This window comes from Miniopterus schreibersii (genome assembly GCF_964146895.1).
Source record: "Miniopterus schreibersii genome assembly, chromosome: 16".
Classification (NCBI taxonomy): Eukaryota; Metazoa; Chordata; class Mammalia; order Chiroptera; family Miniopteridae; genus Miniopterus; species Miniopterus schreibersii.
Window position 1 is genome coordinate 668,873 of NC_138116.1, and position 23,704 is coordinate 692,576.

Sequence of the window (23,704 nt, forward strand, 5' to 3'; positions counted from 1 at the left end):
AGCCTAAGCTAGCAGTGTTAATCTATGTCATCTATGCTGGTTGTAGCAACAAGCTATAAAGTGTTTTAGCACATTAATTGTAAGTTAATCTCTTAATAAAAATTAACATGAGCACTCCAGGTTTCTAAACGTGCAAATCCCTCATAAACATGCCATTCAAGTCCATTAATGGTTTAATGGACAACCTTTTTTGTCCTGTTGAACATATAAACATTCAACATTTCATAATGCAATACAAAGAACATCTAAAGTTCACTTTGGAGGTTCTTCGGGCACTAATTCATTCTAAAAATTGACAAAGTATCAAACGATTTTTTTTCTCTACAAACTGTATTTTGAAGGGATTAAGTCACTGATGAAGTTTTTTAAAAAAGAATTCCACCTAAGAAATGCCAACATATTAGAAAATCACCATTTTTCAATGGCTAATAAAATAATGCCTGTTGAGAACAATCCCATGGCCCCTGAAGCCACGGCACCTCTGAAAGTTGACGCGGGGGGACAGGAGCACCCACACCCACACCGCAGGGGAGTCTCGGGCCAGGCAAGCCCAGAAGTGCCGCAGAAATTCTCAGCCGTGTCCTGGTTTCCTCTGCACCTGAGAGCCACAATTACAGAAAAGTGATTGTGGTGTAATGCAGATTTGCTCTTTGTCCCGGCTCCTGGCACACAGCTCCTTTAAAACCCGGAGAATTTCCTGGTAGGGGCGTCTTGTTCATAACAGATCCTTTCAACCTTACTGGAGTTTATGGTGATAAGAGGACACTGGGTGGGTCCCCATGGAGTGTCTGGATGGCTGCTGGTCCCCTGACCTCTGAGAAGGGCGAAGGGCTGGAGACTGAGTCAATCACAGAGAACTGATCATTTAACCAGTCCTGCCTTTTAATGCAGCCTCCATAAAGGCCCCCAACCTATGAGTTTGCAGAGGTTCCACGGCCAAGCACACGGGAGGAGGTGCTGGGGGGGGCGTGCAGGCCCCACTACACGCTCCCACTCCGCGCCCCGTGCATTTCTTCATCTGGCCGTTTCCCAGCTGTGAACTTTATCACACGCTGGTGACCACAGGGAAAGAGCTTCACTGAGTCGGGTCAGTTGTTTCAGCGAATGTTCTAACCTGGGGGGGCAGTCGTGGGAGCCCTCAAATGTGTACTCCGCTGGCGAAAAGGGGGGCAGCCGGGGTTCCCCACTTGCGGCTGGCGTCTGAGGCGGGGGCAGCCCCGCCGACCTCGGCCTGCAGGAGGCTGCAGGACACCAGCTGCCCACCACTCCCGGGGCCCACAGGGCGGGAGGGACACTGACCTGCTGCTCCCCTCGCTCGGCTCCCACCGGCTCTGCTGGCAGGCGCCCTGCCCAGGGGTGGGACCTACGGGGAGGGCACCAGGGACTCCAGTTCTGAACTTTCCAGTCGCACCAAGGCCTGGAGGGATATACACCGCCTGTGGCGGGCCCGGGCCGCAGGCGGACATCCCTCATCCGGACCACGGGGCCAGGAGGGCGCCCTGACCGGCCCATGGGGCAGCGCAGGGCCCGGGCTCCCCCGCCTCCCCTGGGGCGCCCTGGGCGTCGCCCGCGGTGCCCGCGCCCGGCCGCCGTGAACGTGAGCCAACGGCGACTGGGGCCCGGCCTCGGGGTACCCGCGGGACACGTGGCTGCAGGAGCCGCGAGCCTGAGCCGGCGACCCGGCGGGAACGCCACGGCCCTGACACTGGCCCTCCCCCAAACTCGCGGGCCGAGCGCCGCCGGGGCAGGAAGCGCCGCCGCAAAGGGCGCCGGACCCGCCGCAGCCGCCCGGCTTCCGCCAGCGACGGGGCCGCCCGCGCGGGACGCACGCACGAGGCGGGCCCTGCAAGATGGCGCCCGCGCGCTCCCGGCAGCCCCCGCGCCCGCGCATGCGCCGCCCGCCGCCCCACCCGCCGCGAGCGGAAGTCGCCTGACCCCGGAAGTGGCCAGCCGGGCGCGCGCGGGCGGGGCGCGGACGTTCGTCATTTCGTGCGGGAGGGAGCGCGAGCGCGGCGCGGTCGAGCCTCCGGTGAGCGCCGGGGGCGGCGGCGGCGCGGCGGCGGGAGGCGGGGCGGGGCGGCCGCGCGCCTTTGTCCGCCCCGCCCGCGGGGGGTCTGCGCGAGGCGGGGGCGGAGGCGGGGGCGGCGGTGACAGCGGGCGGCGGCCGGGGCGCAGGGCGGGTCCCCGGGCGCGGGGGCTCCACGTGCGGGCGGGGGGCGCGGGCCCGCGGCCGGGCCGGGCAGGCGCCTTTTGTGGCCGCAGCTCGTTACCGCGGCGCCCCCTTCCTGCCGGTGCGCGCGGGCGGGGACCAGGCCCGACGCCCCTCCCCCGGGCAGGCGCGCGGGGCCCGGGACGGTCCCCGAGGTTCCTCCCCGGCCCGGCCCAGCCCAGATTGCGGGCCCTGCGGAAGTGGGGCGGCGGCTTCGCGCTCGCAGCATCCCGGCGCCCGCGGCCGCGCCCGGGACGTAGGGCGTGCGCTTTCGGGGGGAACTGCCAGCGAGGGGACCCGGAGAGCGGCGCCGCCGCGCCTGCCCGCAGCCCCCTCGCGCCGGGTGTCCAGCGGCCCTTTGTGGATCCGGTAACGGGGCCGGTCCGGGCTGCCGGGCTGGGGGAAGGCGTCGGCTACCTCCCCGGGGCGACCGGCGGCCTGGGGTCGGCTGGGCCCTGACCCACCTTGCCCTGGCCGGATGCATCGGGGGGGTTTCACATCCGCCCCCGAGATTATAGGAAGGGCGGGAGGGGGATCCTCAGCCTTAGGCGCCGCTCCTGCTGGCAGCGCAGCCCCGGCTCTCCCGCACCAGGGTCCGCAGAGGGGTCCTGGGGATGCCAAGCAGCTACAGCGCTTCCCATCTCTAGGTCTCAAACCCTCCCGACGGGAGAGAACCTGCGCAGACGCTTTGGGCGCCACTGCCCTTTAGAGACCTACCTGTGGGAGTCAGGCTGACCGTGTTACCTGTGTCTTGTATAAGGCGGTGCTCCCGGCTGGGACGGGGCCCCAGGGGCATTGGTGGTCAGGGAAAGCTCCCTGACCCAGCAGGAGAGGTCCCTTGGAGTGAGGGCCTGGGCAGCGTAGAGCAGGACTTGAGGTGACTCCATCCAGGGCCGGCCCAGCCGGGGCCGGGTTACTGCTGCCTCCTGGAGGGAGGGGAGGGTGCCTGGTCTCCTGAGGAGCAGGCTGCAGGTCTAGTTTAGTTTTGGGTGGCGTGCTTAGCGTGGGTCCTCTCAGTGTCCCAGCAGGTTCCCTGAGGTTAGCGTGGCCCCTCGGGGCCTTGGGAGTCTCTCTTGGGCCCTTTGACAAGCTCTGGCTGCAGCTGCCCCCCTGCCCCAGAGGGTACCCCTTCCCCCTGGGCACAGATGGGGCCTGGCCTGCAGAGGTTCCTTCACACAGCCCGTCTCTGTTGGCTGCGGGGCCTGCCAAGGGGCGGAGGGAGGGAAATGGAGGGTCCCTCCAGGCTGCCACAGCGAACCCTGCCCACAGGTGTCCCAGACCCAGCCTGAGCGAGCATGGCGGAGCAGGAGCCCACGGCCGAGCAGCTGGCGCAGATCGCGGCGGAGAACGAGGAGGACGAGCACTCGGTCAACTACAAGCCGCCGGCCCAGAAGAGCATCCAGGAGATCCAGGAGCTGGACAAGGACGACGAGAGCCTCCGCAAGTACAAGGAGGCCCTGCTGGGCCGCGTGGCCGTGTCTGCGGACCCCAACGTCCCCAACGTCGTGGTCACCCGCCTGACCCTGGTGTGCAGCACCGCGCCCGGCCCCCTGGAGCTGGACCTGACAGGTGGGTGGTACCTGGGGCCCGCGGAGGCTGCCTCCTGGCGGGAAGCTGGCGCCCTCTGGTGGGGACACAGGAAGCGCAGCCAAGCTCTGGCTTGGGAGGGGCCGGTCGGGGCCCCTTGGGGTTGGGGAGTGGAAGGGGCAGTCGCAGGGGGGAGATGCTGAGGGCAGCGGCTCCCCCTCGCTAAGCCTCCTAGCACAATGTCCTCCCGAACACAGGTGACCTGGAGAGCTTCAAGAAGCAGTCCTTTGTGCTGAAAGAGGGTGTGGAGTATCGGATAAAGATCTCTTTCCGGGTAAGGCAGAGGCCCTGGGAGGTGCAGGGGAAGCTGGGCTGGAGAGCCCGACTGAGCCCTGCGGGATTCCTCCCTGCAGGTGAACCGAGAGATCGTGTCTGGCATGAAGTACATCCAACACACGTACCGGAAAGGCGTCAAGAGTGAGTGAGGGTGGCGCCAGCCCCCATGAGGGAGGTGCCTGTGGGAAGGGGCAGAGGGCAGTGGCCGCCCAGGGTCGGGGTCGGGGTCGGGGATGGGGATCGGGAGGGAGGGGAAGGCGGTGTGTGCCCTGCGCCTCTGTGCTCCCTGACGCCATCTCCCCTGCACCACAGTTGACAAGACTGACTACATGGTGGGCAGCTACGGGCCCCGGGCAGAGGAGTACGAGTTCCTGACCCCCATGGAGGAGGCGCCCAAGGGCATGCTGGCTCGAGGCAGCTACAACATCAAGTCCCGCTTCACAGATGACGACAAAACTGACCACCTGTCCTGGGAGTGGAACCTCACCATCAAAAAGGAGTGGAAGGACTGAACCTGACCCGGGAGGCGGGCAGGGAGGACGGGCGGAGGGATGTACATGCCCCACCCCCACCCCACCCCAGCCCCAAACCAAAGTGCTGACAAGGCCCCTGCCCGTGCTGCCGTCATTCCTCGTCTGCCTCCTGCCCACCCGCAGGCCCCCGCCTCCTGGATAGTCTAGTGTCGTTGCTGCTTCCGCCTGTGCTGTGGGTGGGGAGCTGCGGCTCAGGCCTCCCTCCCCCTCCGATCCCTCCAGGGTCCCCCACCTGTCCTCACCAACCGGAGGCCCTGGCTTTCCCAAGGGAGTGGGGAGCTCAGGCCCCGCTGGGCCTTTTTAGTTCTGTCTCCCCCTCCAGGGTCGGGGGTGGGGTGGGGTGCACGATGCAGGGCCTTGTAGGGGCCGGTCATCCTCCAGCTTTCACTCCTCCCTGGTCAGTTCATCCATCGCTGTCTGTAGCCGTCTAACCATGATGCCTTAACATGTGGAACGTGTGCTGTGGGGCCGTCACTAACCTCTAACCCTGTGTCTGCATGAGCATGTGGTCTCCTCTGTCCCCGCCGCCCCATCCGCAGTCCTGTGGCCGGGGAGGTGTGGGACATGCTGCTGCTCCTGGCCTGCCAGGGCCTGGCCAGCCTCCCCTCCCCTCCCCCAGCCAGGGCTATGGGGACAGCTCCCAGGGCTTGGGGAAAGCCAAATTGCCAAAACTCAAGTCCCCTCCTGTCCCATCTGAGAGGCTGGTGTCCTTACACCTCTGTCTTCTCTGTCCCAGTGGGCAGCACCCAGACCTGGAGCCCATGGCCCCAATAGAGAGCCCTTGGACAAAGCCAGTGGCCGAGCCTTACTTGTCCCACCTGGGCCTGCCAGCCTGGGGTGACATGCCTGGCCTGTCAGTATTTATTGTCTCCATATGTGCCGTCCACTGGGCCCGCAGGCCTGCCACCTCTGCCCCCAGGCTCCATGCCACCATCCCCCAGCAGGCCCTCCCCGGACTCAGCCAGGACAACTGTGGGACCAAGTGTGCACAGTCGGAGCTGTCCCTGTGCCTCCTCTCCCTCTTCTCCTAGGTCAGGCCCCGGCTGGAATGCACAGGAACCTGTCCCTGCTTCTCCTCTTCTGACCGGGAAATAAACTCCCCCCTAAGAAACCAGAGTGTCTGCTGCTTGTCTCTGGTTGGGGAAGGAGGGCGGGGCTCATTCCTCTGTGGTCTCCAAGGGCCAGGTGTGGTTGCTATTTCCCTGCCCTTATTGAAGGATTTTAAGCCCTGCCTTGCCCTCTTGGCCAGAGGTGCCCTGTGGGTTGTTCAGACCTGGAAACTCCCAAAAGGACTGAGGATCTTGGGGGTGGAGAGGCACAGCCAGGCCCTGGCCAGGTTGAGGTCCAGCTGATGTGTCCCTAAACCCTTGATGCCCACTCGTGGCCACCATCTGGCCTGAGGAAGTACCCCAACCCCAAAGAAGGGGAAGGAACCTCGCTGGAGACGGAGCTCCACGAGAGGCGATACATGGGAACCAAAGGGGTGACCAGGTCCCAGGAATGACTCCAAGTTGTGGGCTTGGGTGTAGATGGACCTGAGGTTGGGGTTCAAGGGTAGAGGAGAAGGCAGGGCCAGGGGTCCAAAGGTGGATTAGGGAAGTGGGTGGGAGGGTGGAGACGGTGACCCTGACTGCACAGAGGCGTGAAAGGCCAAGGGATCCCTCAAGGGCTGCCAGAGGCTAGGCCAACAGCTCTGAGCAGCAGGGTCTTTGCAGGACCTCAGGTGGCAGGGAGGGTGCTGTCTCCTCTGGGCACCACCCCCAAGGGCACCCGTAACTATGATGCCCCCTCCCCAGCCCTGGGATGGAAAAGGGCAGATGGGTAACCCAAGCTCCAAACAGGGTCAGTTCCAGAAACCCCTTTTGCTGGACTGATTTGGGTTTTGAAATCTCTGAGGTCTGAGGCTGTTAAAAAAAGTGGTTATGTGTCACATGGGGGGGGGGGGGGCGGACACTGCTGTTCTCAGTCCCTGCCCTGGCCATACCCACCTGGGCCTGCCACTCCTCCCAGTGCTTATCAGCAGGGTGAGCCCTGCAGCTGGGGCAGGCAAGGAAATGAACTCTTGCCCCACAGGTCAGTGACCACATGCCTGTGCCAGGATGGCTCCCATAGGGCTGGTCACCTCCCCTGCCCTCCTTACCAGGACCCCTGTGGGATCCTGGAGGCTGGGCTCTGTGCTGAATGACAGGACAAGAGGGTGCTTCCCGCATTGCCTGGCTCAGACGCAGCACCAACAGTGGCCCCAGCTCTCAATTCCACAGGAGTGGAGACCTTACCTGGCCTCTCCCAGAACCGGGCTGCCCAAGTGCAGTGGGACAGGCTCAGGTGGGGGGCAGTGAAAGGGCACAGCTCAGGCCTTTCCCACTGATGCCAGACAGCCACCCGTGAGCCACATCCCCACCTCGAGAGGCTGGGCTCTGGGGCAGCGGCTGTACCCAGGGGCAGCCTGTGCAGTTGGCTGTCCAGTTTATTGGACAAGGGCCTCGTGACGCTTCCTTCCTCAGACCAAAAGGCGTACTATTTTTGTTCTTGGGTTTTCCCAGTTTTAGTTAGACATGTGACCTCAGACCCCAAGTGCCAAGTTGTACAGGCACAGGGCCAACAGCCAGGACTTTGATCTGGCTCCTCCTCCGATGAAGGGTAACATGAGGTGGCACCTACAGAACCTGCGTGACGTGTCTCTCGGGTCCCAAGTCTAATCCGATTTTTTTAATCACACCTTGAACCCCTTGGGCCTGGCCTCTCCACCCCAGCGAGCCAGAGCCTGTGCTTCCCTCCCCTCCCCCTCATACCCCAGTCACCCTCCAAGCTCCCACCTCCTCACCCACCCCCAGATGGACCTTCTTCCACTAAGGCGATTGCCATTAGTCGCCAGATCAGGGCCCTTGCTGTGACCACTGAACAACCAGTTACTGTGACTTACAAGAATCTTCTCCATGCCCAGCACTGTCCACTCTGCAGTCTCGGCCCTTGTCAGTCCACCAGGGCCATGCCCACTACTGTGCCTGCTTCCCAGTCCCACTCTCCCCCGTGCCCAAGCTCACATACGGCACAGCCCTCTGTCCTGTCCCCACTGCTGCTCAGCAGAGAGCCCGCAGTCAGGAGCTGTCCTTCAGAGCACTTCCAGGCGAGCTTGGGCCTCCTGTTCACCCCTCAACACCAACCCAACTGCAGGTGGCAAGAGAGCTGTTTGTTCTGAGGACTATTTTGGAGAACAGTATTTATCAAAACATTTAATCACTCAAGAGTTCAACCCATGTTTAATGGGCACCTTCTCTGAGCATGAGAAACTCCTGGGGGATGTCCTGAAGCAGCTGTGCTGGTCCAGAGAGATGCCACAGCCACAAGGGCAGGATGCCCTGACCTCCGAGGGCAACTCCAACCCAAGGCCAGGGCACAAGGGGGAACATCAGCCCTCCACCTAGGGCTGAGGCTGGCAGAGGCGTTCAATGAACCTGGCTGTGTTGTGGTGGCTGGATGCAGCCCTGCAGCTCCCTCCCCCAGCTACCGACCAACCTGAGAGACAGGGGACCTCAAACCTCCCCCCAGTTTTCTCAGAACCCCACTTTGCTGCTCCCACAGGGCCAGTAGGTGAGGCCAATTGGAGACAGGCAGAGACACCTTGAAGAAAAGGCATCAGTGCAACCAAGGGGTCAAAATACCATGACCCATCCAAGCCAGACCCCTGGTCAGGCCCTGGTTTTCACAGAACAATGACTTGGCTATGGCCACCTGGGCTGCAGAACAGCCTCCCTGTGGTCACCTGCATCAAGGTGTGTCCTTGGCTCTGGCCCTGGAGGCCCAGACTCAACCAGAGTGGGGTTCGACCATAGCCAGCGGCTTGCATCATCTGGTCTGCTCTCCCATTGGTCCCAGTGTTTTCTTCCTGTAAATACTTTACTGGGCGCTCTGGGGCTATACTCCCTCCAAACCTTTGCAAACTAATCCAGGTCATGGTGTCACAAATCCCTTCCCTCTGCCCTCATCGGCTGAAAAGGCTCAAGTCCCAATATTTTGGCATCTAAACTCTGACTCCATCAGCACCTCTGAAGTCCAGATGTGATACAAATGTCCCTGTCTCAGGTCCCCAGTTGTGTTCTGCAAAACAGGGTCACGGCAACTATAGAAACATTGGGAGTTAGGGTGCAGACGTGAGGCAATCCCCACTTGTGCCCAGAGAACAGAGGGGACGGTGCCCCACTGAGCCAGGGTGGAGGCCGGCACCAGGTGAGGCACATGTTCCATCTTTCTTTTCAATCCTCACCTGCGGGTATTTTTTCCATTGCTTTTCAGACAGAGGGAGTGGAAGGGAGAGAGAGAGAAACATCGATGTGAGAGGGACACATGGATGGGTTGCTTCCCGCATGCACCCCAACGGGGCCTGGGGATCGAGCCTGCAACCGAGGTACATGCCCTTGACCAGGATCGAACCTGCGACCCATCAGTCCACGGGCGGATGCTCTAACCACCGAGATAACCGGCCAGGGTTCATAGTCTTTCCAGGCAGGAAGTCTCAGCGCCTGTAAAGTCGCCCCGGTGACGCAGACAGGTATCCCCGGCCTCCGACTGACCCTTGCTCTACTGGAAGCGGGGGAGGTGCAGAGGTCCCGGTGGTGACCTTCAGGAGTCCCACAGAGGACGGAAAACAAGCCTTGGAGCACGGCGCGTGTGCTAACAAATGCAGGCTCCCCAGAGCACAAAAGCGCCCTTGTTTCCCCGCTTCTCAAATCAGGATGTTCGCCGACGTGTACCTTGAACGTGGGAGTGGCTCCCCTTTTCCTGCCAAGCTAACAGACTGATGATGAGTCTTAAATTCAGTGGTGGCGGCGACTCTCAAACGAGGAAGTGGCCGCAGAGAAAGGGGACAGCTTCCTGCAGGAGAGGGAGCGGGGGGCGGGGGCGCCGAGGGGGCCGATCCCTGCAGCCCGCCGTCCAGCAGAAACAAAACGCGGGCTACGTGTGTTCCCTTCGATCTTCTAGGTGCCGCGTTAAAAAAATAAACAAGTGACGTCAACTTAGGTATCTGTATGCAGCCCCAAATGTTCCAACGTGTCAACATAAAGATGACTAAGGGGATCCCGTGCGTCGGTTCCCTGGACTGTCTGGGGTCTCGGGTGATCAGCAGCCTCGGGGCGGGGCGACCACCTGCTGGACAGCGAGGGCCCGAGGGAGCGGCGGGGGGGCCGGGACTCCCCCGGCTGCTACGCGGCGCCCGAGATGCACCGACGGCTTCGGGGGGCCCGGCAGCCGCGGGGAAGGGGCAGCGCGGCCCCCGGGGCCCCTCGCGACGCGCGGCCCGCTCCAGCCCTTAAGCAACGTCTGCGCGGGGCGCCGGGTCCGTTTCCTCGTTTCTGGACGTTCAGGAGGACGCGCCCGGCCTCCCCTTCCCCCGCCGCGCCCCGCGCCGGCTCCCGCCCCGCGGCCTGGGGCTCGGGACCCCCGGGACCGGCTGCCGCGCCTGCGAGCGCCCGGCCGCCCCCCGGCCCGGAATCCCCGGGCAGGCGCCGCACGGGCCGCACGCGCGCCGGAAGTTGCGTCACCCTGCTTCCGGCCGGCGGGCCGGGGGGCGGGGCCTGTTACGGGTACGCGGTCCAGTAAGAATGCACCACGAGGGGCTTCGGAGGCCCGGGCGCAGCTCCGCCCCTCGGCGGGCGGGGCCGCCTCCCCACTGCCACGTTCGACGGCGGATCGCGCGGGGTGCGCGCATCTCTTGGCCAATCAGACGCCGCAGGGCCCCGGCCTCCGAAAGCCGCAGCCATTCCAGACCCGGGGAAAGTGGAGGCGAAAGGCACCAGTCACAAGTCGAGGGGGAGAAAGTTCTCCGCCGGGAGCCAATGAGAGGCTGCGGGAGAGTGTGAGCGCGAGGGCCCCGGCCAATCCCGGGCGTCGGCGGAGGACGCCGCCGCCGCTCTTCCGAATCCGGGGCCCGAGACGGAGCCGGCATCCAATGCGAGCGCGGCGGGGGCGGGCCCCGGGGCTCGCCGGCCAATAGCGGGCGGGCGCGGGCGGGCACGCGCGCGGCGGCCCGGTTCATAAGGGCGAGGCGGGCGGCGCGCGCTCTCGTGGCCTCGCTGTCCGGCGGCGCCAACCGAAGCGCCGTCCCGCTGCCGACATGCTGCGCCGCGCTCTGCTCTGCCTGGCCCTGGCCGCGCTGGCCCGCGCGGGCGCCGAGCCCGAGGAGGAGGACGGCGTCCTGGTGCTCAACAAGGGCAACTTCGAGCAGGCGCTGGCGGCCCACAAGTACCTGCTGGTGGAGTTCTGTGAGTGCCCGGCCGCCGCGGGCGGGGCGGGGCGGGACGGACGGGACGGGGCGGCGGGGGCGGGGGCCGCGCGGGCGCGGGGCTCGGCGGCCGGCACCCCCGCCTGCCTCCCTCCCGCGCGGCCCTGGCGCCCGCCCCTGGGGCTCACCCGGGCTGGAGCCGCCCGCGTCCTGGGGACACCCTCCGGCCCGGGCTGCCCTCGGGGCGAGGCGGGCCGGGCGCCAGGGCCGCTTTTGTGCCTGACGTCTCCATGGCAGGGTCCCCTTGTTGGCCCAGGGAACACAGGCTCGGCCCGGGAGCTGCCCCAGCACAAAGGGACAGGCCGGGCCCGGCCCTGCCCGCCCCCGAGGCCCGGCCCTGCCCTGCCCGCAGCACCTGCAGCCGGGCGGCCGCCCCCAGACCCAGACGCTGACCCTGCGTGTGGTCAGCGTTACGCCCTGACCGCCCGGTGGGAACCTCAGCCCCACGCAGCTGCTCCCCTTGGCTACAGTGTAGCGAGCCCCTTGCCGGGGGCGCAGATGGGTCGCAGGTCTCTGGGGGGCGGGGCGCTGGCTGCCTAACTTCTCAGTCTCCCAAAGGGAAGCTCCAGGGACGGGTCTGCCCTGCTGCCCGCCCGCCCGCCCGCCCGCCCGCCCGCCGGCCCTGGGAAGTCGCTAATCATTAAAGGGTTTGCCTGTCTGTGCTGAACGGTGACCCAGCAGGGTAGGGGGTGGCGTTGGTGTGTCACTCATGGCCTCTGTCCCCATATTGCCCAAGAGGACCACGCTATCAGCTCAGCCTCGCACATTCAGAGGGTTATCTTGGCGAGCAGATAAGATTTTCAGAGGGAAGTGCCCAAGGAGGAGGGAAGCGGGGAGCTGGCTTCTGTGCTCTCTAGCATCTTGCTTTCCTTCCAGATGCCCCCTGGTGTGGCCACTGCAAAGCCCTGGCCCCTGAGTATGCCAAAGCAGCTGGGAAGCTGAAGGCCGAAGGCTCCGAGATCAGGCTGGCAAAGGTCGATGCCACGGAGGAGTCTGATCTGGCCCAGCAGTATGGTGTCCGCGGCTACCCCACCATCAAGTTCTTCAAGAACGGAGACACGGCTTCCCCCAGAGAGTACACAGGTGTGCCCACAGCTCTGCCCTTCAGCTGCTCTAGAGTGGGGTTTGTCTGCAGGCCCTGGTGGATACCTGAGGGGGTGGGAGGCCCATTTTTAGGAACATGGAGGGGAACCTGTCCTTGGACCCAGTTCTCAGTCTAGTTATAGTTCATCCTCTGAGGAAGGAAAGCTCTCAACCTGGAAGAACCTCCCACATGGAGAGGGACATCCTAGGGTGGACAGAAGGCAGAGAGAGAGGGAGGCTGGAGCACCAAGTGCAGCATTGCCATCAGCCGTGCCAAGCTGAGCGTTGGGAAGGGCTGAGGCTGAGCCGGCCGAGCCACAGCTGTCAGGACAGAACTCAAATTCAAGCCCAGCTCCGTCTGTCCCGGCCCTCAGCTGCTTGCTTGCTCAGGCTGCTGGAATGGGACCGGGCCCCTTTGTTGCCCGGGGAAGTACCTGTGAGGAAAGGAAGAGTCTTATCTATAGAACTGGTTCCGTGGCTCAGCCATCAGAATCCTCTCAGGCACACTGTCTATTCATCCTGCTGTTAGCAGCTCTGGTCTTCTCACAGGGATGCTGTTTTCTTAGTCTGTTTTAACTTGTGTTCGCTTTTGGAACAGGAAATACCTTGTCCAAAGTTACCCTGATCCTCTCACTGAGCCATGGGTTTTGTAGATAAGGCTACTCCCAGTTCCACCTGGGACTGATGACTCAGCTTTTGCCACCACTTGGCAGAATCTTTTTTAAATGTGAGATTCAGCAGGCCTTCCACATTGGGCAAGGTGGTTAGAGCCTATGAGAGGAGAAAAGCGTCCAGTCTCAGTCTAAGGAGGACCAGGTGTCTTCCTTTTCATTCTCTGCTCTGGTGGCGCCCACATGACTCTCATCCTGCTAGTCCAGGAGCTGTGAAGGGCAACGATACTTGACCAGCCTGGGCAAGAGAGACAGGGTGGGGTTCAGCCTCTTTTATAGTGAAAACTGGCATCAGGGCTGACTTTATAAAAGAAATTCTAACACATCTCTAATTAAGGCAAATCCTTGTGGGAGACCACCGAGGAAAAAGTGTCCGTGTTCAATGAAGGCAAATGTCAAGGAAAATTTAGGAAATGCAAAGGGTTAGAGAAGAAAAAATGACCTGTAATCTTACTACCCAGAGGTAGCCACTGCCTTTTCAACACAACCACGGCCTCCCACACAGAAAAGCCCATTTAGCCCTGGAATTCACACAGGTGTGCGGGTAAGATGCCTTTTCTGTGGTGAGAAGCTGTCTTGCTGGAATTTGGCAGAGTGCTCCGTTGAGGATGGGCAGGGAGGGTGGGCCCAGTGTCAAGTAGACCCTGCATGTGTTTGTGTGCAGCTGGCAGAGAGGCTGATGACATTGTGAACTGGCTGAAGAAGCGCACCGGCCCCGCAGCCACCATGTTGCCAGACGGGGCTGCTGCAGAAACCTTGGTGGAGTCCAGTGAGGTGACAGTCATCGGATTCTTCAAGGTAGAGGCTTTGGGATTCATCTCAGGTCTTCTTACGCCTGCCATTGGAGGGTGGGCCCCCGTGGCCTGGGCCCTATGATTTGACCTGCTGCTGGCCTGGGCAGGGTCTTTGATGTTGGGCGACACGGCCACCTCTGGCTCTTCTCTCCAGGACGTGGAGTCGGACTTTGCCAAGCAGTTCCTGCTGGCAGCAGAGGCCATTGATGACATACCCTTTGGGATCACATCCAACAGTGATGTTTTCTCCAAATACCAGCTGGGCAAGGATGGGGTCGTCCTCTTTAAGAAGGTGAGTGGTCCTGGGCAGCTCTGCCTGGGTGGTTGAGGTGCTGTGCTGGGGGCGGTGTTGCCTTCCTGTTGCAGCACAGTCCTTGAGAACCTTGCCCGGAGGTGCTGGACTGCTGGACCGCCAGCCTGGCTGTTATCAGGGACCGTTTTGCAACGTCAGGCCATAAGAGGCACTTAGATAGTGGCCTTCAGCCCTTTGTTCGGCTTCTGTGACAGCCTGGTGCTATGTTTTATGAGGGCAGAGTTGCTTTGGAGTGTTAGCTTTTAAAAAAAAAAAATATATATATATATATATATATATGGCAGACATAGTAACAAACTTTCCATTGCAACTATTTCTAAGTAGTTCTGAGCCTTAATTGCGTTATATGTGGTGCAACATTGTTTCTGTTTCTAAAACCTTTTTTTTACTCTAGCTGGTTTGGCTCAGTGGTTAGAGTGTCAGCCTGCAGACTGAAGGGTCTGGGTCTAGGGTTCGATTCCAGTCAGAGGCACGTAGCTTGGTTGCAGTATCATTCCTCTGCCCGGGAGGCAACCAATCAATGTGTCTCTCAGGACTATGTTTCTCTCTGTCCCCCCCCCCCCTTCCACTCTCTGAAACACAGTGGAAAAAATATCCTCTGGTAAGGATTAAAAGATGATAATAAAAAATAAAACTTCACCCAGACAGGAGCTCTGGATTGTTAGCTTTTGGGGAGCGTGCTCCCAATCTATGGGCACAGGCCTATTCCCACGGGCTCCCAAGGCCCCTTGTCCTGGTGTCCCTCCTGTTCGTAAAGGAGCTGCGAGGTCTGTGTCTGCACGTAACTGATGCAGCAAGTGGCATCTTTGCCTTTTCTCTCAACCACCAGACAGTGGAACGGGTACCAGCCGAGCAGCCCTGCTCTTGGAACAGGGCTGTGTCTGAATTGGGCGACAGAAAGCACACACAGAGTGCAGGAGAGTAGGCCGTGAAGGAGCTGAGAGGTGGGACACGTGTCTCTAGGAGCAGAGATAGGACCACTGTCCAGCTTGTCAGGAAAGACGCAGTGTGGGTGAGGCGCTGGCCGCAGGCTTCGTGTGAGGGTAGGGGATGGAGCTTTCTGCAGAACCTGCTGGATATCTAGTGTTTTGCCTCGGCTGTTGGGCAGAGGAGAGGCCTCTCAGCAGCACTGGGGAGGACAGAAGCTACCCAGGTGGCCCAGGTGCCATTGTGGCTGGGGTGTTTCTGTAGCCCCTTCCTTGGCGGAACTCAAATCGTTACATACGCTGTTTTTTCTGAGTGGAAACCCTCATGATGTCCCCTAAAGGAAATAGAATTGATCAGTTGTCAACATCTGATTAGGAGAAACTGTCAAGTGTTGGGTGAGGTTGCCTGGGTGCTAAGGAGAGTCCTGGGTCAACGATTGTCCTCGGGTTTGGGCAGAGATGCTGGGGGGTCCCTAAGACCAGCCTGCATCATCCACCATCGCCCTTGACCTTGGGGGCGCCCATTTTCACACCGAGCATGGATTTTGGCAACCACATCCTTGAGGGTTAGAGCTACCATTTCTTGTTCTGCAAAAACTCTAGTGCTGGCTGATGTTCCTGTCCACGCAGGCTGGGCACAGTCGTGCCCTGGGGTCCGGTCCAGTGAGGGCAGTGCCTCCCTTTGCGCAGTGGCTGCAGGGTCTGCTTTGTAGCACGGTTGCCTCTGGCAGTCTGGCTGAGCCCGTGGACTTGGCTGTGTGGGTCGGGAGGGTCTCAGCTGCAGTCAGAACGCAGAGCCCGTGTGGGGTCAAGGCCCAGAGCCTCCCATCGGCTCTGCTTCCTCAGCTGCCACACCCTGTCTTTCTCAGCCTTTCTCCTTCCCTTCCTTTCGGGCTGTTAACAATTTCCTCAGAGTGAGCTGGGTCTTCCTGTCCGCCCAGGGCAGCCTGGCTGAGCTGCTACTTCCCCAGTGGGAGCGGCTGCTGCTTGCTGGCTGGGATGACAGGAACGCAGCAGCACAGTGACGCTCACGCCATGAGTCCCAGCTTGGGCCATGGGTTGGAGAGCTGAGCATCCTGTATCTTTGTTCTGACATTTACTCTGCTTTTCTTCTTTGTTTGTGGAAGCTGGGGCCTTAGGAGTGGATGTGGGGCTGGGCTCTCCACCTCCTGTGGCTGCCCCCAACTAAGTGAGGGCTGTCTGCCTGCTTTTTACCAAAGGAGATGGTGAACATAGTGTAATGTGGCAACATTACCAAAAAGATTGTGGCTCAGGAGAGTGGCCACCCAGCGTGAAATTGGACAGACAATGCTGGCTGCTCAGAGGGGCAGGAGTAGGGATGCAGCCTGTTTGCTTCTAATTGGGGCTCGGCACTACCCTGGGGCTCAGGGCCTGCCTGCTGTGTGCCTGATGGGGCCGCCCGTAAGCTCGTTTTCTTAACAGCATGCTCTTGGCTTCGGCTTTTCTTCCCTTTTTTACTTTCCTGCCTTTTTCATCCTGTCCACATTTGTGGGTTTGGGGAAGGTAGAGCCTCGGCAGTGGGGGTGTGGGGAGCAGGGGCCGGGCCTTGCCTGTGCTTCTGGCGCCTGGCCCTTGGTGTGGTCTGACACAGGGCGGGGTGGGAAGCGGCCACCTGCTTTTCTGGAAGTCACTGGGAGGCAGTGCAGAGAGAAGTGAGCAAGAAGGAAAGGCCTGTAGTTTCCAAGTCACTTGAGAACTTAGGGCAGTGATAGAGGGCCCACCTGAACTGCCACCTGGAGGTGCTTAGGCACAGGACACACCTGTGTGAGGCCCTGTCCGTCGCCCCAGGACTTGACAGGGGATCCTGGAGACTTTTACACCAGTTTACATGGAATATACCTGTTGGTTTTCATTGTGTTACAAATTAAAACTGAGAAAAAAATTTTTTTTAATATATCTTTATTGATTTCAGAGAGAGAGATAGAATCATCAGTGATGAGAGAGAGTCATTGATCGAGCCCACAACCTGGGCATGTGCCTAGATCCTAGGTTGACGCTCAACCGCTGAGCCATGCCTGGCCAGGCAGAATTGAGAAATTTTTAAAAACTTAATTCATCGACAACAGCCCGTTACATGTTATAAAAAATAACATTTTTATGACTGTTAACTTGTACAGTGTTTTAATGGTAAGGTGGTGTTTTAGATTTTTGCTGGGCCCTTTAATATCTGCCTAATGGAAAACTGGTGTTCTTCTGGCTTGCCTCAGTGGCTGCGGTGTCATCCTGCACCCTTGGGAGAAAGCGGAAGGTACTTGGCACCTGGTGACACCTGAATGTGATGATGAAAGTCACCTTGAGCTTGGGGGGCGGGGGCAGGGGTGTGGCCCACACACTGAGCAGCTGCTTTCGGGACTTGGCTATGAGGAAGTTTCCCTGGCACTAGGACGTGAGGCTCTACTGGATTCTGAGGAGCCTGTGGGGATGGTCTAGGTCAGTGGATCCTGCAGGCCTAGCCTGGCTTTTGTTTTGTGGGCAGGCACGTGGGGGCTGCCAGATCCCTTGTGCTGGGCCATGCCGAGCTGGCGGGGAAGCTGGGCGGCCTCGTGAAGCCCTCGGTGCTCAGGGCCCTCTCTCTGTCCACAGTTTGACGAAGGCCGGAACGACTTTGAGGGGGAGATCACCAAGGAGAAGCTGCTGGACTTCATCAAGCACAACCAGCTACCGCTGGTCATCGAGTTCACCGAGCAGGTGTGGCTCCCACCTACAGAGTCCCCAGTGTCCTCCAGGCTTAGCTCAGGGCTGAGACCCAGTAACCCGTGTTTATAACACAGACGGCCCCGAAGATCTTTGGGGGTGAAATCAAGACTCACATCCTGCTGTTCCTGCCAAAGAGCGTGTCTGACTATGAAGGGAAACTGAGCAACTTCAAGAAAGCCGCCCAGAGCTTCAAGGGCAAGGTGCGCGGCGCTCACGGGGGCCTCCTCCTTCAGCAGCCTGCCTTTAGAGTGCCTGTCCTCGGGGTCCAGGCCTCTGGGAGGGTCTGCAGCAGGTGAAGCTGTGCCGCCTTCAGGTGCCCCTCTCAACGTGCCTTTTCTCCCCCAAGATCCTGTTTATATTCATCGACAGTGACCATGCCGACAACCAGCGCATCCTCGAGTTCTTTGGCCTCAAGAAGGAGGAGTGTCCCGCCGTGCGGCTCATCACCCTGGAGGAGGAGATGACCAAGTACAAGCCTGAGTCTGACGAGCTGACGGCTGAGAAAATCACGGACTTCTGCCACCGCTTCCTGGAGGGCAAGATCAAGGTGGGGGCCCCGCCGCCTGTGCCGCCTCACGCTTCCTAGTGTGGCTGTGTCCTTGTGGTGTCTGAAACCATGAGTGTGGGGTCCTTAGGACAGGCCCCTAATGCTGAGGATGGTGTTCTCAGCCCCCTGCGTGGGGAGCACAGAGCAGCCCTGGCCTCCTGGGCTCGGCCCTCCTGAGCCTCCATGGGCAGGGTCGGCTGCCTCCTGGGGTGGAGGCTGCGGGCGCCGAGTCCCTGATCCTGCCCTGCCTGCCCCCCAGCCTCACCTGATGAGCCAGGAGCTGCCGGAGGACTGGGACAAGCAGCCTGTGAAAGTGCTCGTCGGGAAGAACTTTGAAGAGGTTGCCTTTGATGAGAAAAGGAACGTGTTTGTGGAATTCTGTACGTGAGGCCTCTCCCTGGGCATGTGGGCCCCACAGGGCTAGGGGCGGGCGGTAGGGCGGGGAGGGGTCTCCTCCCCAGCAGGACTCAGCACTGCTTGCTTCCAGATGCCCCGTGGTGTGGTCACTGCAAGCAGTTGGCTCCCATTTGGGATAAGCTGGGAGAGACGTACAAGGACCATGAAAATATTATCATCGCCAAGATGGACGCGACAGCTAACGAGGTGGAGGCCGTCAAAGTGCACAGCTTCCCCACACTCAAGTTCTTCCCCGCCGGCCCGGACAAAACGGTGCGCGGGCAACACGGTGGGGGTGGGGGAGGCAGGGTGCGTGGAAGGGTGGGGCCCAGCTTTCTGCAGGGAGGGGAGGGTGCTGCCCTGGGCCCGCTGCTCATCCCCCTTCCCCACAGGTCATTGATTACAACGGAGAGCGGACCCTAGATGCTTTTAAGAAGTTCTTGGAGAGCGGTGGCCAGGACGGGGCAGGGGATGGCGATGTAAGTGGTGGTCACCCTGGCTGGCCTCTGGGACTGCGACCTGCAGTCCCCCGGACGTGTGTGCCTGGGCTGGGCTGGCTGCAGGAAAGCCCTCCCTCGTGTATGACTCCCTCTCCGTGGTCAGCACTAATGCACACTGGTTTGGAGGCTCTTTAGTGCCAGTGTTTGCTTATGAAGTCTCCTCACTCGTCCCACGTGGTTCCCTGCTGATTTGGGCTCTGATGTCCTTCCCCAGCCCATTGGCTGAGGTGCCGTGTCAGCTGTGGTCAGCTGTGCAGAGAGTACGTCAGAATTGGTCCCAGGCCCAAAGGGTGTGGCAGGACATCTGTGTCTAGTGGAGGGCATGGTTGATTCGGGACAGCAGGGCCCCCAGGGGAGCCACTCTGGCTGCTGAGTGGGATGGGACTCAGACTAGGGAGGCCCAGCCAGCTCATGCTGCTGTGGTCAGTGGGCTCACTGGCTCCACAAACCCTGAGAACTGGAGGGGGTGGACATTGCATACCAGTGGCCCTGTGCTGGGTCATCACACTGGGGCTGGGAGCCCAGGCTCCGTGGAGGGCAGGTTCCTAGCGTGGGGGGGACCTTAACCTTCCCAGGCCTCTCCTCCCCGTGTCCCAGGATCTGGAAGATCTAGAGGAAGCAGAGGAGCCCGACTTGGAAGAAGAGGACACCCAGAAGGCTGTGAAAGACGAGCTGTGACGTGGAGACCAGCCCTGGCACCCCTGCCACGCCCCTCGGGGCCGTACCCCAGCAGCACAGCCTCCGGAGCCGCGTGCCCCCTGGGACAGGACGCAGCACCAATCGGAAATGCAGGGAACCTCTGAACACACTTCACTCTGACACACCTGTAACTCTAAACCCCTCTGCTTTTCAGGCTTTGGAAAGGGTTGTCTCCAGGCCAGTCTGTCTTGCTGGGCCTTTTTTTTAATTTGTGATGTACTTTTTTGTACACGGTTTTGACCAGAGCGCTCGCTAAAATGTGTTGGAATCTCACACTGGCAATGTCACCTACCTGTTAGGTTTATTTTACTGTCACTAAAAATATTCCATCTGTGGGATTCTTGGACATTTTGGGACGTCAGGGTATCTTCCACCTTGGCCGGGCTGCCCTGGAGACGGTGTCCCCTGTGGGGAGGGACAGAGCCAGGCTGGACGGGTCACTATCACCTGTACCAGCATTGCCATGACAGCGTGTGGCTCGCACGCTGTCTGGTAAATGGGGACTTTAGGTCTCTGCTGCAGGGGCCCCAGCACGACAGAGGGGGCGGTGGGCGCCGGCTGGGCCAGGACAGATCCCCCCAGAGCCAGCTCCTGGCTCTTCTGACTCCAGACTGGCCTGCAAGCCTGGGCGGCACCGAGCCCGGACCCTTCGTTTCTTGGCTGCCACACAGCCCAGGAAACTCAAGCCCAATCAGCTGTTGACAGTTCTTCGAGGCATTTCTACCACAACATTGGAGTTGAACACATTGGCCAAATAAAGTTGAAATTTTACTACCTTTCTCTGCTTCATGTTCTCCAAACCATGGGACAAGGGCTGGGATCCCAACTCTGAAGAGAAGGTGGGCCTGGGGCCCACTCTTGTGAGATGCCTCTTTCTCGGAGCACAGTGTAAGTGCAGAAACACACAGGAGTCTCAGTCCTCACTGTCTGTCACCAGGTGCACAGTCTGGGTGCAGGCGCAGGTCACCAGCTGGAGGTCACCAGGTGGAGAATACGACTGCGACTGGCCCCACTCACGTACCTGGGGCTGGCTTATCTGGTTCACCTTGATGGGTGTGGCCCGCATTGCCCTCCATGGGCGTCTAGTCCTGTGGATCCTGCTTTTGGGCTCAGTCAGAACACGACATGGTCCTGCATGGGGCCAGCCCAGCCAGAGGCGGCAGGTCTATGCATTGGTCGTCTCTTCCTGCAGCTGCCAGTAACTGCTGCAGGGTGGGCGCGAGGTCAGTGTTTAGGATTCAAGAAGGGACAAAATGGCACGATCCTGTGCCTGTCGCCAGTCACACAAAACAGCAAGGCGCCCAGTGAAGATGTAGCATGGCTTCTAGAAGCTCAGCTTGCAGTTTGCACAGAAAAGCACAGTGAGACGAAGTCCAGCTGCCATGGGCTGAGGGCACTTCTGAGCCGGGATTGGGGATATCTCCAGCCTGTGGTGCCGAGTGGCTCAGGGCGCCTGGCCCTGATGGAGCGCTCCCCAAGGGGCTCAGCATCACAGCCGGCAGACGTGACCATGGGGCTTGCTATGAAAATGGTTCTCAGCGGTCACGGCTCACGGGGAGGTGTGGGCGTCATTTCGTCAGGAGCTGTTTCCCAGCAGGAGGCCCGTGTGCCCACCTTGCTTTGCTGATGCCTTCAGCTGCTACCCAGGTCCTCAACCCCAGGGCTGCTCCTGCCTCCAACCAGAGCAGGCCATGTGCTGTGCAGTGAGGACCCGATGTGAGTGCCCTGGGCAGCACCAGCTGGGCCCAGCCTATCCCTGCACCTGGGGTCTGGGCTCCGCCCCTCCAGCTCGACAGCCAGGCTGAGGGCTGCCCACAGCTGGGGGTCCTTCCCTGGTCTTGGGGTGGCCTGTGCTAGGGCTGCCTTCCAGTTTGTCTGCCCCAGTCCTGTCGACACAATGACACCTACATGGGAGGTTGGGGGATTGTCAGCATCCTGGGAGGAGATTGCTGAGAAATTAGCTCTGGAGCCCAAAACCTGAGTGGTTTTGCAGCACAGGGGCTGTCAGGATCACAGCTGCAGGGGGTGTGCTGTGCCCAATCCCATACTCCCTGCCCCAGTGACCATGCCGATGGTGACCCAGGGACCAGCCGTGGGAGCCTGGCCCTCTGTGCAGAAGCTGAGACCAGGCACAGCTGCAGAAGCAATGCCATCACGTGCTCCAGGGAGGGTGTCACTGATACGGTCCCCTCTGCAGACACAGCTGCGGAAAGCACCGTGGGCCTGCTCTGCTGGGAGGTAGGGAGGAGTCCAGGACCTGGCAGGGCTGGTGAGATTAGGCAGGTGACTTCACAGTTAAGGCTTCACAGCCTGGATGTGCCAATCCCACTTCCTCTCTCCCTCTCTCCGGATCTGCGAACCTGAACCTGAACAAGCGGGTGCTGGGGCTGCAGACCCTCCAGGTGCTCTGGCCTCAGGCAATGGGGAGGGAGGCACCTGCAGTGGCTGGGTGGGCTCCTTGGACTTTTTCAAAGTAAGCTTTTTGCATTAAGTGTTTTCATTTGCATCCCTCCTCTAGGTGGCAGAAACCCAAGTCATGCAAAGCAGGTCACTGCACAAGTTCCCCAGGCCAGCAGGCATGGAAGGATCAGGGCAGAACTGCCTAACACAGGCTTGGTTCTGATGCGGCTGCATTAAGCCCGGGCTGTGCCACTGGGGGCAGGTTAGACTGCTCGCCGGGGGTCAGCTCCTGAGGACAGGTCTCCACTACGGTCCGCTGCAGATCCTGCCCATGGTCCTGTGTCCGTGACTATCTTTCAGGCGGTCTGTTGTGACTGGGAGGCTTTGGCATCAGTCTCTTCTCTGATCCTGATAGAAGCCTCATGCCCCTGCCACCCCAGCTCTCAACTTGTCCTTCGCAGACAAACAGATGGGAGGGACAGGGTCCCTCTTGGAGTCACCATCATCACAGCCACCCAGATGGGCTTCCTCACCCCAGCCCGTTCCTGCTCCAGCCCTGTCACTCCTGTGAGGGGCGGGCCGTGCCGTTGGCGGCAATTCCATCCACAGTCTCTCACCTGATCCTTTGGCAGGGGGAGGGGCGGACAGAACTTTCCACAACACCAGAAAACACCAGAACAGGTAATCTTCACATCAGAGGAAAGTTCTGTCTACAGGGTAGAACTTTTAGTCTCCGGGTTTTGTGTAAATAAACCAAAAGAAATTGTACCTGACTCCTCCCCAGTGACCAGGAGTCAGACCATCCAGGGGTCCTCTGAGCCCTGAAGTGCAGGAACCCTGGGTGTGACTCTTCCGTTGGGGCCACTGCAGGACCTGGCCGGGTGGAAAAAAACCTGCCAGGGCTGGGAGGCCAGCTTAGGGCCCTGTTTCTCCGCAGCATTTGGCCCAAGGGTGTTAAATGCAGGGGTGGGCAAAAGTAGGCTGAATTACCAGCCACCACTACCTAAAAGATAAGTCATAAGTAAGGATACAAGATAACAGGAAGACAAATAATACAAACAAACAATAATACAAATAATAAGTATTACAAGGATAAACTGTTTCAAGTACTCACAGCTGTAAACCTACGTTTGCCAACCCTCTACCTTCGATTGGTTGGATTCTGTTGGATGAGACCAGCTCAGGGACCCAGCTGCCTGCCCCACCCCTGAGAAGAGCGCTGGCTCGGTCTTGGTTCTGACCTCAGTCAGGCCTTCAGGGACCTCCCAGGAGGTCTCTCCAGGGTTAGGGCTTGAACTGCGTTCCCCACCCCCCAGGACCTCAGGATGGGACCTTATTTAGACGTGGGGTTGTGCAAATGTACTCAAGATGAGGTCACACTGGAGCAGAGTGGGCCCCCTACTCCATTGGCTGGCGTCCTTATGAAAAGGGAAGTTTGGACACAGTCAAGCACACGGGGAGACCACTATGTGACAAGGGGGACTCAAGCGTCTGCCAGCAGAGAGCAGCAAGGACTGCCTGGCACCAGAGCCAGGACAGGGGCCTGGGTCAGACCCTCCCTCAGAAGGAACTGACCCTACCCACACCTTGACCACAAGCTTCTGGCCTCCAGAACCAGATAGAATGAACTTCTGTTGTTTAAGGCTCCTTGTTGCCGCAAGCAGCCCCAGCAAACCAGCATGGCCAGCTTCAGGTGTGCGGGGCTGTCCTGACCCCACAGGTGCACTCCTGGCCCAGCTCTGCTGCCACTTATGTGTCCCGGGCTCGTATGT

At 60.2% G+C, this 23,704-nt stretch overlaps 2 protein-coding genes across 4 annotated transcripts; both read left to right on the forward strand.

The window, feature by feature from the left end:
* Nucleotides 1-1,932: 1,932 nt before the first annotated feature.
* On the forward strand, nucleotides 1,933-5,719 carry ARHGDIA (Rho GDP dissociation inhibitor alpha). 3 transcript variants are annotated; one of them, XM_081161040.1, is made up of 5 exons: nucleotides 1,933-2,029; nucleotides 3,479-3,778; nucleotides 3,994-4,070; nucleotides 4,150-4,213; nucleotides 4,385-5,719. In XM_081161040.1, the coding sequence occupies exons 2-5, from the start codon at nucleotides 3,505-3,507 to the stop codon at nucleotides 4,582-4,584; spliced, it is 615 nt and encodes a 204-aa protein (XP_081017166.1). In that variant the 5' UTR covers nucleotides 1,933-2,029; nucleotides 3,479-3,504; the 3' UTR covers nucleotides 4,585-5,719. The 3 variants fall into 3 exon arrangements, with proteins under 3 accessions (XP_081017166.1, XP_081017167.1, XP_081017168.1); XM_081161041.1 differs by lacking the exon at nucleotides 1,933-2,029 and adding an exon at nucleotides 2,335-2,578; XM_081161042.1 differs by lacking the exon at nucleotides 1,933-2,029 and adding an exon at nucleotides 2,520-2,590.
* A 4,898-nt stretch (nucleotides 5,720-10,617) lies between these two features.
* Nucleotides 10,618-20,303, forward strand: P4HB (prolyl 4-hydroxylase subunit beta). Its single transcript, XM_081161496.1, has 11 exons — nucleotides 10,618-10,865; nucleotides 11,762-11,968; nucleotides 13,304-13,437; nucleotides 13,588-13,725; nucleotides 17,277-17,381; nucleotides 17,465-17,590; nucleotides 17,737-17,937; nucleotides 18,197-18,317; nucleotides 18,425-18,606; nucleotides 18,726-18,812; nucleotides 19,431-20,303. Exons 1-11 carry the CDS (start codon nucleotides 10,718-10,720, stop codon nucleotides 19,509-19,511), a joined length of 1,530 nt encoding a protein of 509 aa, XP_081017622.1. The 5' UTR covers nucleotides 10,618-10,717; the 3' UTR covers nucleotides 19,512-20,303.
* The last annotated feature ends 3,401 nt before the right edge of the window (nucleotides 20,304-23,704 follow it).